The sequence below is a fragment of the Bos mutus genome, chromosome 11 (genome assembly GCF_027580195.1).
Source record: "Bos mutus isolate GX-2022 chromosome 11, NWIPB_WYAK_1.1, whole genome shotgun sequence".
In the NCBI taxonomy this organism is placed as follows: Eukaryota; Metazoa; Chordata; class Mammalia; order Artiodactyla; family Bovidae; genus Bos; species Bos mutus.
In genome coordinates, this window is record NC_091627.1 from 96136273 (window position 1) to 96152593 (window position 16321).

General features: G+C 47.4%; 1 protein-coding gene across 8 annotated transcripts in view; it reads right to left on the reverse strand.

Moving 5' to 3' along the window:
• Positions 1–16321, reverse strand: part of SLC4A5 (solute carrier family 4 member 5) — a 124828-nt gene that overhangs the window by 70885 nt on the left and 37622 nt on the right. For 7 of the 8 annotated variants that reach the window (XR_011466126.1, XR_011466125.1, XM_070379823.1 and 4 more), the window contains exon 4: positions 10011–10140. Coding sequence is in view for 6 of the 8 variants with exons in the window: in XM_070379823.1 (XP_070235924.1) it covers positions 10011–10140 (130 nt within the window). In the remaining 2 variants the exon portion in view is untranslated. Of the gene's footprint in view, positions 1–10010; positions 10141–14733; positions 15460–16321 lie in introns of those variants that run through there. The other variant, XM_070379822.1, reaches the window with a different exon arrangement.

Here is a 16321-nt window from a genome sequence, read left to right on the forward strand (position 1 = left end):
TGGGGGCTCTTGACTTTAGAACTCCTGACAAAGGATTTTCAGAGAGGACCATTCCTTTAGCACCTCTTGAGTCTAAAGGTTGTGATCCTAACACGATGGGAAATGTAACTACCCAAATCAGTGTGTATACCTTGTTTTGATTCTAAATTGTACAAACCAACAGTGAAAAGATGTTTTTTGAGATAAGAGGGGACATTTGAATCTAGACTGGATTTCCCATCATATTAAGGAACTATTCTTAATTTTGTTAAGAGAGATAATGACACTGTGATTGTGTTTACAAAAGAAGTCTAATTTCACAAAGATGTGTACTAAAATGTTTACAACATCTGGGGTTTTGTTTAAAAGATTCAAGCAAAAATAAGCAACAAAACAAAATCCCTAAAAGCAAACAAAATATTTTGCTTTTGGAGACTAAATATTAATCACTGATGAAGCTGAATGGTGGATACATGGGGGTTCACTATTATCCTATTTTCTCTACTTTTGTGTTTGAAATTTTTCATAAAAAATTTAGATAGATATATGTATATATAATTTGTATATGTCCGTCTAGTCAAGGCTATGGTTTTTCCAGTGGTCATGTATGGATGTGAAAGTTGGACTGTGAAGAAAGCTGAGAGCCGAAGAATTGATGCTTTTGAACTGTGGTGTTGGAGAAGACTCTTGAGAGTCCGTTGGACTGCAAGGAGATCCAACCAGTCCGTTCTAAAGGAGATCAGTTCTGGATGTTCTTTGGAAGGAATGATGCTAAAGCTGAAACTCCAGTACTTTGGCCACCTCATGCGAAGAGTTGACTCATTGGAAAAGACTCTGATGCTGGGAGGGATTGGGGGCAGGAGAAGAAGGGGACAATAGAGGATGAGATGGCTGGATGGCATCACCGACTCAAGGTGATGGGTGAGTTTGGGTGAACTCCAGGAGTTGGTGATAGACAGGGAGGCCTGGTGTGCTGCGATTCATGGGGTCACAAAGAGTCGGACACAACTGAGCAACTGAACTGAACTGGACTGAATACATACGTAATTTATATATGTAATACAAAACCTAGACAGTGTATTAAAAAGCAAAGACATCATTTGCCAACAAAGATCCCTATAGTCAAAGCTATGGTTTTTCCAGTAATGTACAGATGTGAGAGTTGGGTCATAAAGAAGGCTGAGTGCCAAAGAATTGATGCTTTTGAACTGTGGAGTTGGAGAAGACTCTTGAGAGTCCTTTGGACAGCAAGGAGATCAAATCAATCAATCCTAAAGGAAATCAACCCTGAAGATTCATTAGAAGAACTGAAACTGAAGCTCCAATACTTTGGCCACCTGATGTGAAGAGCTGACTCTAGATACTCGGAAAAATGGAAGGCAAAAGAAGGGAGTAGCAGAAGATAAGATGGTTGGATAGCATCATCAACTCAATGGACATGAATATGAGTAAACTCTGGGAGATAATGGAGGACAGAGGAGCCTGGCATTCTGTAGTCCATGGGGTCACAAAGAGTCAGACATGACTTAGTATTGAATAACAAATGGGTAAAAAAAAGAAGAGGGCAGCCGCGCCCTCTTCCTGGACATGCAGAAGCCTCTCAAGATAAGTGGGTAAAATCCAGGACGCTAAGGAAGCCACCCTTCTCTTAGAGCAGAACCTGAGCCAGGCCCTTTTGGATCGGCATGGCCTGGTTTCTGCCCATGTAGACTTCCACATCTGTGACTTCCTGGAGAACCACTTCCTAGGTGAGGAGACGAAACTCATCAAGAAAGATGGGTGACCACCTGACCTACCTCCGCAGGCTGTCTGGTCCCCAGGCTGGGTTGGGCAAATATCTATCTATTCGAAAGGCTCACCCTCAAGCACAACTAGGAGCCTCTGGGGACCAGTGGCCTTTGAGGTGGCCCCTAATATCAGGGCTGCCTGAAGCCCCTCTCTGCAGCCACTACGCAGACTTTTAACACCCTGGAGCCCTCTCTCATGCCTTGGACCAAGTGGAAATAAGAATGCTTTTTGCAGCAAAACAAACAAACAAACAAACAGGGGTTTCCCTGGTGGTCCAGTGGTTAAAATCCACCTTGCAATGCGAGGGACACAGGTTCGATCCCTGGTCCAGGAAGATCCCACATACCTCAGAGCAACTACTGAGCCAGTGTTCTAGGGCCTGCAAGCCCCAAATACTGAAGCCCATGCACCCACAACCTGTGCTCTGCAACAGGAGAAGCCACCACGATGAGAAGTCTGCACACCGCAACTAGAGAAAGCCAACATGCAGCAACGAAGACCCATCACAGCCAAACAATTTTTAAAAAAACTTTATAAAACAAACAAACAAACTTATAGTAAAAGTGATCAGATTTGGAGCTACCAGAGGTAGGGGGTGGGGGAAATAGGGAGAATTGGATAAAAGCAGTCAAAATACAAACTTCCAGTTATAAGTAAGTACTAGGGATGTAATGTAAACATGATAAAGGTAATTAACACTGCTGTATGTTACATATGAAAGTTGTTAAGAGAGTAAATCCTGAGCTCTCATCACAAGAAAATTTTTTTCTTCTGTTTCTTTAATTTTTATGAGATGACTGTTGTTCACTAAACTTACTGTGATCATCATTTCATGATGTATGTAAATCAAATCAATATGCTCTACACCTTAAACTTATTCAGTTATATCCTAAACTTATATGTCAGTTATATCTCAATAAAACTGGAAGGAAAAAAAAATCACTTTTTCCAGCTAGTCCTTCCCTGATAGCTCAGTTGGTAAAGAATCCAATTGCAATGCAGGAGACCCCAGTTTGATTCCCGGTATGGGAAGATCTGCTGGAGAAGGAATAGGCTACCCACTCCAGTATTCTTGGGCTTCCCTTGTGACTCAGATGGTAAAGAATCCACCTGCCATGTGGGAGGCTTGGGTTCAATCCCTGGGTTGGGAAGATTCCCTGGAGAAGGGAAAGGCTACCCACTTCAGTATTCTGGCCTGGAGAATTCTATGAACTGTGTAGTCCATGAGGTTGCAAAGAGTAAGACATGACTGAGCAACTTTCACATTCACTTCACAGCATAAGCATCAGGTATCAGTGTTCGTCTAGTAGAGAGAGAAGGAAGGACCATGTTAGATATTGGATGTATCTATTGAGCTACTGAAAGTAGCTTGATAATGATGAATAGTATGATTATTCAAACCAGGAGATAAGCATCAAGTCAGAGTCAAACAGTCTTAAAATCTTTCCTCTGACCATAAATCTCCATGCAGTGGCTCCACTATAGCCAGTGTCTGGAGCTACTTACCTGCTTCAGGACCACGTGGCAACCTACAACTCCTCCAGTCAGCTCTTCTACTCTGCTCTCCACATGAGATATAGTTTGGGAATCATCAGCTAAGAACTCTCCATTCCTGCCCAGAGCCCCCAAACCTTGCTGCAACTGCTCAGCTCTCTGCACCTTCAGGCCTGTCATAGGGGCCAGGGCGGGCTTCCTGCTGCGGGGAGCTCCCAAACTGTGCCCTGGGCCCTGAGCCTTCCATTCTGCACGTCCTCTCTGCTTCTTGAATCTTTAAACCACTCTCCTTCATCTGGACCCTTTCTGTCAGCATGTAATATGCTCCGATCTCTCTCAAATAACAAAAGCCTCCGTGATCCCTTGTTCGCCTTGACAGCTTCCTGCCCTTCACAGACAAGCACATTAGAAGAACCGTCCAAAAGAACCCGCCTTGGTCCTCCTGACTCTTCTCCACCCTCTGTCCCCATCCCCTCCCCTGAGACTGGCCCCATGTCTCTTCATCCGATGGGTACTCTGCAGTTCTCCCACCACTTTTTGGCCACTCCCCCATCTTGCCCCTGTTTCCTGGTCACAGCATTCTTCTCATTCACCCTCCGACCTCTCTGGCTGCTCCTTCTCAGTCTCCATTGTGGGTTCTGCTTTCTGTGCCCATCTCAAATATTACTGTTCCTGGGGGTTCTGTCCCGGGTGCTCTCCTCACTTCACAGACATTGGGGACAACCTTATCCTTTCCTTTGATTTCCATTTAGATTCTGATGACTCACAAACCTATGCTTCTCTACTGAACTCCAGACCTCTGTGTCTACATGGTGATCTGCTGGACATCTCCACTTGGAGTTTCCTCACACATAACATGTTCAAAATGGAACTCATCACCAACCTCCCCTAAAGAAAAGAAAACACCCAACAGAACAAAACTGTACTATTCCTCTTCTATTTCCTAAATTGAGGCCGTGAGTTAACAATTTGTTCAAGATGGAAACCTGAGCATCTCCTTGATCATCCTTCTCTCCCACATGCCATCTGTCATTAAGTCCTATTAAGGCATGTTTCAAATCCAATAAAAAGACCAGTGGTTGCCAAAAATTAAGAAGGAAAAGGGGATGAATAGGCAGAACATGGGTAATTTTTAGGGCAGTGAAACTACCTCATGTGATACTAAAATGGTGGATTCATGTCACCACATGTTTATCCAAATCCATAGAAAGTACAGTAACAGATATGATCCCCAATGTAAACTATGGACTTTGGGTGGTAATGATGTCCATTTAGGTTCATCAAAAATATATCACCAACTTCAGATAGGCAGATGATACCACTTTAATGGCAGAAAATGAAGAGCAACCAAAGAGTCTCTTGAGGATGAAAGAGGAGAATGGAAAAGCTGGCTTGAAACTCAGCATTAATCATGGCATCTGGTCTCACCACTTAGTGGCAAATAGAAGGGGAAAAAGTGACAGGTTTTATTTTCTTGGTCTCCAAAGTCACTGCAGACGCTAACTGCAGCCATGAAAGTTAAAGACACTTGCTCCTTGGAAAGAAATTTGCGACAAATCTAGACAGAGTATTAAAAAACAACAAAGCTACTGGTTTTTCCAGTAGTTACGTACAGATACGAGAGTTAGACCATAAAGAAGGCTGCATGCCAAAGAACTGATGCTTTTGAATTGAGTTTTCAAGAAGACCAGAGTCCCTTGGACTGCAAGGAGATCAAACCAGTCAATCCAAAAGGAAATCAACCCTGAATATTCATTGGAAGGACTGATGCTGAAGCTGAAGCTCCAATACTTTGGCCACTTGATGCAAAGAGCCAACTCATTGGAAAAGACCCAGATGCTGGGAAAGATTGAAGCCAAAAGTAGAATGGGGAAGTAGAGGATGAGATGATTAGAAAACACCACTGACTCAAAGGACTGAATTTGAGTAAGCTCCAAGAGATGGTGGACAGAGGAGCCTGGTGTGCTGCAGTCCATGTGGTTGCAAGGAGTCGGACATGACTTAGTGACTGAACAACAGCAGGGTTCATCAGCAGAGACAAATGCACCACTCTGGTGGAGGATGTTGATAATGGGGGAGGCTATGAATATGTAGGGGCAGGGGACACATGAGAACTCTACCTTCTGCTCAATTTTGCTGTGAATCTAAAACTGCTTTAAATAAAGTATATTTAAAAGGAAATGCATATATATATATATATATACACATACACACACACACACACACACACACACACATATAAAAATGTGTCTCAAGTCCACACCTTCTATTTCCATTGTCAACATCTTGATTCAGATGGGCACCACCTCACCTCATCAGCTCATCACTTCTCCCTGGACCAGCCTCCGGACCAGCCCAGGCTTGCCTCACACTGAAGCCTGAGTGATCTCTCTCAAGCAGACAGTTTTGTCCCTCTCCCAGCCCAAACCCCACAGTGGTCCTCCAAAGTTCTCAGCATCAAGTGCAAACTCCACAACATGGTCTGCACAGGGCCTGCGTCATTGGCCACTCTCTCTAGGGCAGCTACGGGGAACTTCTGCCCTGTTGCTGCTCCGCCTGTTCCGGGGGCCTCGTCCCCCTTCTGTGCCCTCTCTTGGCTAGCGTTGGCTCGCCCTTCAGGGGTCTATGTGAACAGCTTTTCTTCCTGTATGCCTGCCTTGATCCCTTCTGTCTGGGTTCGGCGCCCCTACACTGTGCTTTCTTAGCACCCCATCACCAAGCGTCTAGTTATTTACCTCCGGGCTCCGTTAGACTGAGAGTCTGAGTGAACAGGCATGGCATCTGCCGTGTTTTTTGGACCTCTAAGCACGTGGCTCACATCTTACAGGATATGCTTACTAAATAGTAGTTGAACGAATGAGTGACATTTGTTGATATCTGCGCTAAGAACTTTCAGCTCCCTCCTTTGCTTTCTACATAGAGAGGGCATCTCAGGCCCTTTAAGGGTGATTCCAGGTGAATGGCAAGACCAGAGGACTGAGGTGCAGATGAAGAGGGCAGATGATGTTAGGAGAACATTCTACAAGGCTGTAAGCAGGAGCAGTTTCAGGTTGAAGAAAAATTCAGGCTTCCTTTTCCATCAGGTACGGAGTGAGAAAGCATTTCTGCCTGGGTGTGGAGAACCATTCAGGGCTTTTGAAAATGTACTGATTTGGTCTGATGCAACTAAGCCGACCTACTTCTCCTGCCCCTCTTTCTGCCTTTTCCTGATCGTGGCAGGAATATTTTCAGAGGGTATGTGCCTTATAAGAACATTCTGGCAATTTCAGCTCAGGTCTGCTGAGTTGAGATCAGAAGCAGCTTGGATCTGGAGTTTGCTTTCAGAGTTCAGGGAAGGCTCCAATGTTTATTTTTTGAGTAACCCCAAAAGCCCCTCCACGCGCTGCCTGGCTTCCAGCTCAGATCATCCTCCTTCCCTTCCTCCCCTGCGGCCAGGCAGATCCAAGCTTGAGAGACAACGGAATCCTGGGTAAATTGTTTGCTCACAGTGAGGGAGTCCCCCCGACCCCACCCATCCAACCCTCCCTTCAGGCAAGGTCAGTATCAGCAAAGAGCCAGCTGCACTCCCCTCCCGGGAACCCTAAAGAGACAAACTTGATAAAAATCTATTTTATTAACAGCCTGACCTACCAGCATTGATCACATTAGAAATGACGCCCACATGCACACTCCCAACCATCCACACAGGGACCAGGCTCAGTGGAGCTCAAAAAGCCGTTTAAATCTGTCCAGTGGTGATTCCTTCTCTAAGGGCCCAAAACATCCCCCCAAATTAATAACCCCCAGAAAGCAGTGCTGGGGAAAATTCCTTGCGGATTTGAGATTTTCATCTGTTAATCTCCTAACTCAATAAAGCAAGCACTCTCCCAACAAATTAAATACTTTTATTAAAGGGTGCCCTCCCCCAATCTCTTTGATGTGGGTACAGATCTGCAACCCTCTCAGGGTCTGAGTGTCCATGGAAGGGGTTGTTCCTGCCTCCTATCATTTTCTCCTGTTATTCCAAGGAGGCTCAGAACCCACTGGGATTTGCTGGTTCTTAGATTCTGGAAACTTCTGAGACCTCTGGCTTTCCTGAGTAGATTGCACAGCCTGTCAGCTGAGGGCAATTCTTGCCATTCTCTGGTGGGGGTGACAGGCCCCTAACAGGCCCCCATGCACCTCTCCTGTTGCAGTCTGCCAGGAGGAGCCTCCAGTACCGCTGTCCAGGCCAAGGTGGACTGGCTGGCCAGCAACCAAATCTTGTCTCTGACCTCTGCAGAGGCCTTCTGCCCAGACCTCCAAGAGTGAGCTGCAAACTAGCCAGGGTGAGCTGGAGAGATGGGAAAGAATCTGCCTGCAATGTGGGAGACGCAGGTTTGATCTTTGGACCGAGAAGATCCCCTGGAGAAGGAAATGGCAAGAAGGGTGGAGAAAGGAGCTCAAGATAAGGAGGACTGAGTGGTTCTCCCCCGAATTCTTCCTTCCTCAAAAATGACCCGCAAGATGCTACTCTTTCCATCAGCCTGGCACTGGGTTCAGCTGTTAGACTTCCTCCAGCCTCCAGGTTCCTCTCACTGTGGTTGTGAGGAGCTGCTCGGGTTACACTGGGGGCCCTTCTCAGGTCTCTTCAAATACTGTCCTTGGAAAGCTGCCTGTGGAGAAACACCCACACCCATTGCAGATGGCAATGCCAGGCCCCTTTATATTTCATAAGGGGCCTTCTTCCAGAAACATCATTATCTATAGTTTATCACTTTCCTTTCAGGGTCTATTGTGTGCAAGGCTCTAAGCCTCCACACTCAGATTAGAAACTGGGTATCTCATCTATGGCAACAGCCATGTGTCTGAGGGCCCCAGGCCTTCTCAGAAAAGGTTCTGTGTGTGCGAGTGACAGGCACTCATGGGGGCCTGCCAGGGGTTCTGAATGCACACCTTGCCCAGAATGGGGAGAAGTCACCCTCTTCCTACTGGGCATTGGAGAAGGCCTTTCTCAACTTTTGTTCTCTCAACATTCCCCGCTTTGGACAAGAAAGGCATTTGCCCAGGGAGTTATAAGTCCTTCAGAGGCATTAAGCCACAGTAGCCCACACTGGGCTCTGGGCATTTGAAATGTCCTCCTCTCACTTATCAGCCCCAGATGGATGTCCTGGGCTCTGTGGCTGTCCCTGTTTATCTCTCACGGCAGTCAAATCCCTCCAGACTTAAGTCCTCCCTTGGAAATCAGAACAGAGTCCCTAGAAGTTGAAGGAAGGGGAGAGAGGTGGCTGGGAAAATGGGGAAAACATTAGGAAGCGCCTAAGCACTCAAGTTGGAGACTCAGACAGCCCTGGACTGGCATCCAGACTTGGCTACCTGCATGCTCTGACTCTTGCATTGATCTGACTATTAATCTCAGTATCCTCAACTATGAAATGAGGATAATAATATTTCCTGCCTCCCCAGGGTCATTGTGCAGATCGAATGAGAGGAGCCATGAATTGTTATCATGCAGTAAGGGCTCCTTGAATGGACTGATAAGAAGAGGCTCTATACCTTCCGGACAGGGATTGGGCCCAGCCATGAGGCTAGGAATTCAATGCTTCTGAGGCCTGCAGGAATTTGCTAGTCACTCAATGGCCTCTTTTTCCTCCCAGGATAGACTGGAGGAGGGGAAGCTTGGGAATGTCAAAATCTGCTCCTCGTTCTATAGAACAACTACTGAGGTGAATGAGTTTGGTAGGTAAGGATGGGGCCCAGGCTCTGATTGGGGCAGCTGCCAGGTTCTGGGTGCTGTGGTGGCCCCCGGGCAGAACCACCTTGGGCACAGCTGGCAGTAAGTCCAAGCATTCTTAGGAGAGCAAAAAAGTTTAAAATATTGTTTGTGGGCCTCCAAAGCTCAACCCTGCCAGAAAAAATATAATTTCTTAGCATTGCATTTCTCTTATTATAATAAAAATTTAATTCTACTTGAGCAAAGTTAATTTTAATTACAAATTTGGGTGTGGGGGCGTTAGTACAAAAAAGTTGGAGAACGTTGTTATATTGTCTTCCAGACTCTCAACTTCTGTCCCAGGGCTCCTCCTCTTCTTGCTGGCCCTTCCTGCTGCCCCTTCTTATACCCTGCCTTCTCCCTGGGCCCTAGGCAGCATTTGGCATTGCTAATCGGTCTAGTTCAGAGTCCTTGTGCCCCGGGCACAGGGCACGGTCAGCACTAGTCCTTACCCTGGTTCTCTGCTGGCTCCCGTGACTTCACCGTGTGGGTCCCCTCCAGCCGTCTGGCTCTCCTCGCTCTTCTATCGCCCCGACACACAGCTCCCTCTGATCCCCATGTGCCTCTATAGCTCCACTCTGCTTGTCCTGCCGCAGACTCTACCAAGTCCCTTTGCTAGTGCCCACTGGAGCGCCCAACTGGAGTTTTCCCGGGACACGTTCCCCTTCCTCCAGGCAGCACTTGCATCTATCCCAGCCTGCTTGGTGCTCTCCCTTTCACAACATTTAGTTTGACATGAAAGGACATATGCCCTTGTGTTATTCTCTCATAGCTTCACGGGCGTCTGTTCTACTTTCCCACCTGGACTTTCATGTCTTCGAGGATGAGACAGTCATACGTCTCTGTTTGCTCCTTCGTGTCCACACCAATTCTGGACACCAAGGAAAGGCAGGTGGGTGGGTCTCTGGGGGCCAGGCAGTGCCCTGGCAGGACTCAAGGTGCTGCTGGTCAGCTCAGCCCGGGCCCAGGCAGACTGCCGTGGGAAGCCCCCTCTGCCGCCCTCCAGGGAGGGACTCACCTGGCCGACTCCTTCCACTCCATCTGGTCTCCATCATGCTGCAGAGTGTCCATCTCTGTGAAGAGGGTGGGGTTGGGAGCCTCATCTTCCTCCCCCAGGATGTCCTGGAGCTGCTCAGCAGCTGGAGACCCTGCAAAAGGAGGGCAGCAAGCTCTGCTGAGTGCCCTGTGGGAGGTGGAGGCCCTTGAAATGGAGCAGGAGCCAAGGGCAAGGGGAAAGTATTTCCTATTCAGTAAGACTAAGTCCACCTTCTGGGTGAAGCTAGAGTTGGATGTGGGTGGATGTGGGTGGGATATTCTCCCAGATAAAAGAGATGAGAGGATTTAGTCCATATTCAGACTCCAGGGACTTGTAGCTGACACTGAAGAAAGACGGAAAATGGCCAAAGCCAGGGCAGCAGTAAGGATAGGGAACAGAACAGATAAGCGAGGTGAGAAAAACTCTGTCCCAACTTCAGAATAACGGAGGGATCCCTTTTCCACTGGGCCCCAAAGAGTCACCTCCCACATTGGCCTTAAAGGGGTGATCAGCCCTGTGAAAGGATGTGCTTGCACCAGTGTGCCGTGTGGGCCCACCTTCTTCACGGGCAAGATGACAGTCTGTCCCTGACCTCCCAGTCTGCTTTCCAGCTGCCCAGGGGGTGTTGCCTCCTGGGGGTCTCTCAGGCACCTCAGGTCAGCACTCAAACACAGAACACATACCCTTCTCCAAACATACTTCTCCAGTCTTCCCTGTCTCCTTCTCTCCCATGCTCCCTCCCTTCCTTCTTTCTCTCGCTTAATATTTAATGAATGTCTACTATGTGTAAGGCACTGATCGAGGTGCAAGGAAGCAAAGCTGTGAAGAAGGCCCAGATATCCTTGATCTCCTGAGCCTCTCCAGTGGCAGATACAGACAATAAACAAGTAAACAAATCTATAAACAGTCATTGCAGGCAGTGATAAGTGTTCTGAAAAAAAAAGAAAAGACCATGAAGCTACATTAGATAGCAAGATCAAGAAAGGCTTCTCTGAGGAGGGTATATTTGACCTGTGACTTGAAAAATGAGAATGAGCCACTTCTACAAGTGCTGAGAGTACGCCTAAGGTCTGAGGTAGAGCGTGCTGGTTAGGGTACCCAGAGCATGGTGAGCCAGAGACAGAGGCACATATCATGTGGCATCAAAAGCATGACCGTCTACCCAGCTGCATTGGTAGACATCCTGGATCATTCTCACCTCACCTCTTTCTCTCAGCTCCATTGCAGTATTAAAAGTTTTCGAGAATCCTTTTCTTCCTCACCAATTCCATTGCCTCTGCCCTAGTTCAGTCTCTCACTGACTCTCTTTTGCTGTTGCTGTTCAATTGCTCAGTTGTGTCCAACTCTTTGTGACCCCATGGACTGCAGCACACCAGGCTTCCCTGTCCTTCACCAACTCCTGGAGCTTGCTCAAACTCGTGTCCGTTAAGTCAGTGATGCCATCCAGCCATCTCATCCTTGGCCACCCCCTTGTCTTCCTGCCCTCAATTTTTGCCAGCATGAGGGTCTTTTCTAAAGAGTCTCTTTAGTCTCTTTGCATCAGGTGGCCAAAGTATTGGAGGTTCAGCCTCAGCACCAGTCCTTCCAATGAATATTCAGGGTTGATTTCCTTTAGGATTGACTGATCTCCTTGCAGTCTGAGAGACTCTCAAGAGTCTTCTCCAGCACCACATTTCAAAAGCATCAATTCTTTAGCACTCCGCGTTCTTTATGATCCAACTGTCACATCTGTACACGACTACTGGAAAAACAGTATCTTTGACTATACGGACCTTTGCAGGCAAAGTAATGTCTCTGCTTTTGACTGTCTTTGGGCTTCATCAAGTCTTCCTGTCCCTCCAAGCTTCTCTGTTTCCTCAGTTTATCATCCTCTTTGGCCCTCCCTTATTTCTCCATTGACTCCCAACAGTCAATAATTTTAGCTACTGTTTCACCACAGACTCTACCCTCTTACTCTTTGACTTCCCAGTAACACCAGACAGCTGATGCCCAAACAAGAACTAATTGGCCCAGTCTTGACCTCTGCAAGTGTGTCCTGGGGTGCAGGGAGAGGCAGCGTGGTACACAATGGTATGGTGGATACAAGGCGCCCTCTGGGTTTTCAATCTAGCTAGATGTCAGTGTGAATCTCAGAGGTGCTACTTACTCAGGAGTGAATTCAGTCTGAGCGAACAAGGTTGTTGTCCCAATAAATCAGATAGGGAGAATAATACACAAGACACAGGGCCTGGAATATAACAGGTGCTAATTCCCCTTGCCACCAGCGCTAGCACCCAGGCTCATGAGGCCCTCTGCATAAAACCACCCAGCTGTACAAATGAGGGTTCCCACTGTTACCAGGTCTCAGAAGTACAGTCACTTCCATTCATTCCTGTCAGTGTCCTTTCCCATGTCCCTCTAAGCAAGCCTCTTGATGCATTTCCTACCCCACTTCACCTAGAAAATAAGGCCTCCAGGCATGAAATCCATCAACTACCTCCCTTCTAGTCCTTCTGTGTCCTTACCATTGCTGCAGTCTATCTCTGAACAAAAGAATTCTTCCTCTAGCCCATGCCTGGCCCTATCTGTTCCCTTCTATTGGATTCTTATTTCTTCAACCAGCCTTTCCTTACCTGGGTCTTCACCTTCTCTCCTCCACCCTTTTCCTCTCAGCCTGTAAACAGCTCTTCCTGCCTGATCCTGTTCTCTTTTCCCCTTCTCTCCCCTGAACTTCTTGAAGAGGTGGTTAACACTCACTGTCTCTCCTTCCTCCTTACCAATCACTTCCCAATATGCTGCAACTGGTTCATCCCCACCATGCTAAAGATGTTGACTAAGGCAGAGATTTTAAACTGGCAGCACAAACATGTGTTTAATTCAGCTCTCATAGACTATAATAGTTTTTTAAATTGTTGCTAACATAAAGAATTATGAGATTTCATGTAAAAATATAGAGAGCTTTCTTGAAAATTCAGACACCCTGATGACTGCCCGTATTTCTACTTGGCAACAATCAGCTAGAGCTGAGTGATGGATAAGCATATGCGTTGCGGTTTGCCATACTCCCCACTACTCCCTACTGTACCCTGCTAATCTCATTTATGCTAAGCACCCAAGTTTAACTCTGTTCTCAGGTCTCTCTTTTTGTCTCATTCTCAAATCAGTAAGTCAGTAAAAACAAAATAATCAACAGCACTGTGAAGCTATGGTCTGGCTTATCTCTCTGAGATATCAGTGATGCTGACTGCATCCTCTGAACTGAAATGCTCTTGGTTGTCTTAAGGCAGTACTTTCTAGATATTTTTTCCTATCTCTTTGAGGACTCCTTCTCAATGTCCTAACCTGGCACCTCTTGCATGTCCCACTTAAATCTTGATCTTCTTCAGGATTCCTCCTTGGCCTTCTTGTCTACCCTCTTTCTACACTCTTCCTGGACCATCTCATATTCTTTCTGGCATCATCCTATAACCAAGGTCACCAGCGTCTCTAGGTCCTAACTGTACTGAGCGTTTCCAACAGCCAACTGTACTGCTCCATCTGGGAGTTTGGCAGTCTTCTCGAGTCAGCCTCAACATATTCAAAATAGCTCTGCTTCTCTTCTTCTGTCACCCTAGCCTTATCCTCCTCTGTTTTGACTAATGGTGCCCCTAGCTATCCAGCCATCTAGAGGAGAAATTTGGGGCTCACTCTTGAAGCCTCCTTGTCTCTCATCATCCATGTCTAATCAGACACTAACTTCTTTCACTCACTTCCTGACTATTTTTTTGGCTCCCTTCCCTTTCCCCACCATTGCCACCACCTTTATTCAGGTTTTTATTGTCTCACATTCCTGCCAGCACAAGAACCACCTGCTGCTCCCACTGTCTCTGTTGCCCCATCCATCCCATGCCTTAGATAGCAGCAGAGTTAGCGTTAAAGACATTTCAAACCTGCTCCTTTGGCACACTTCTGGGAGTCATGGTATTCTGGGGTGCAGCACCATAAAGTATTGTGCATATGAGTTAGAAATAATTTTACTAGCAGAAAATACTACCAATTTATCTGTATATAGCTTCAAGGACTGCATTTACTTAAATGATTTTTTACTTCTGAATTTTTCTACTACTTTAAACTTACATCCTTTTTATTGATTATTGATACTTGTTGGCAGGCATCAAAGGTTTACAGAAATTTTATAGACGAAAATTTAACAGTTGAACAAATAACCTTATTTTTTCCTTAAATTGGGAGAAGGCTAGGACTGCTTTATTCTGAGAGGGTAAACCAGTTCTCCGTGGTATGAGAGTTCAAGTACTACTTTCTTCAAATGTAAATTTGGTCATGTTACTCTTCAGGTGAAAAATAGTCAATAGCTCTCTAGGATCTAAAGCCTAGGGTCTATGACATGGCTCAAAACATCCATCATGATCTGGCCCTAACCTGCCTGGGTAGGTTCTGTCACATCCCTCATCCAGACACCCCAGCCAGCCTGGACCCTGTATATTCTAACTTCAGCTACCCTTGGTTGACCCCACATGTCCTGGATTCCAGCCACATCAGACCACACACAGTTCTCCGAGGAGGAGAGCACGTGATTCCTTGGACCTTTTGTGCCTGCCATTCCCTAAATCTTCAATCCCCCTCCCCCTTCAAGGCCAAATTAGAAGGCAGATAAGTGGAGCTGGTATGAAAGGATGAGACAGAACAAAGAGCAGGATGCCTGAGCCAGCTCTGTCTGCAGCATTACCTGTTGCCCGGAAGAGCTGGGCGCTGGGGTCTCCGGCTGTGGACACTGCCTCTGGCCCCAGCCTGTTTCCGCTGCTGCCACCCTGGCTGCTGCCGCTGGCTCCTCTTCCCCACCAGCAGGGCTCAACAAACTCACTTTTGTTTCCAGTTAAGCACCAGGGGAAGTGAGGGGAGAGGAGAAGAGGGAGAGGGAAAAAGAGGGAAAGGGAGAGAGAGAGGGAGGGAGAGGGAGAGAGAGAGAAGGAATATGTGAAAGACTGGGGAAGTGGGGAGAGCGTTATGTGAGAAGATGTAGTAAACGTGAGAGGAAAAACTATCGAGAGTGCATTAAAGATATTCTGAGTATAGGAGAATTGTGTGTGTGTGTGAGAGAGAGAGACAGAGAGAGAGAGAGAGAGCAAGTGAGCAGTGAGCAAGAGAGGAAAGACCCTCAGGTTCTCAGATGCACTGGGGAGAGAAGGTCTTGGTGGCCGAGGCAGAGCCTCTTGCAGGCAGCCAGGTCTCCACAGCAGCAGGGGGGTGGCACCTGCAGGCGCCAGAGGCCTGGCAGGACTGCCCTTTTGCCCCCTCCCCCATGAGCCCTTCCCGCCAAGCCTGGGGGCCCTAGGGGAGCCCGGGCACCTCTCCTCAGGCCCCTTTATAACGGCAGAGGTAGGATTTTCCCTGAGACTCCCCGGAACTTCCTTAGGGCCTTGGCTGCAGGTGAGCTGGCTGGAGCAGGTCCTGGCCCGGCCTCTTTCAGTCCTCCAGCCCCAGGGTGGAGGTGGGGTGGTATGAGAAGAGGTGCTTTGAGGTCTCAAGTTTCACAGCAACTGCCCTTGGTCAATAATGTCCCCTGAAGCTGGTTTCTCCCCTTCCTCTACTTCACAACCCAACTCCTGATCCTTTCCATCTAAGTCTGCTTCCAAGACAAAATGCCAAATATCACTTGGTGGGTGTTTTCTGAGAGCCCATGGACAGGGGAACTGGTCATTCAGGGTAAGTGGTGAACCCCCCTGGGGAATTATTTTGCTCTGCTGAGAAACTCCTAATCTCCTGGGTTCAGTTCAACAAGTACTTACTGAGTACTTAGAATGTGCCAAGGTTGATTAGAGGTCATGAGTGGCTGCTGCTCCAAGAAGCTCTGAACCCTGAATTTGCCAAGTCTCAGAGCTGGGAGAAAGCTGAGCGATGGTTGAATCCAAACACTTCACGGATGAGAAATCTGAGAACTGGTTTATAGCACAGAAGGCCCAACTGGGCCCCTAATTAGGGGAGCCTAGAGGAGAGCAGTTTGCCAACACCCTCACCTAGCACTGCAACCCCCAAACCCCCTGCCTCTGCCACTGGCTCCCTTACCACATCTTCAGGCCTGAGACTCAAAGATCAAGTGTGCCCACTTTAAACCCGAGAACATAGGAGCAGAGGCTCAGGGCTGTGTGGTTAGGTCGGACGCCCCAAGCAAATGCCACCACCAAGGAGTTCCTGCTTTGGCGGGCTCCTTAGCAGGGCAGGGCAGTGAGGAGATGGGCCCCTAAAGGATCTCAGGCTACTGTTTGTATTGCACTGTGGCTGGCGCCAGCCCATTTCCTTCTGAACACCACTGGACC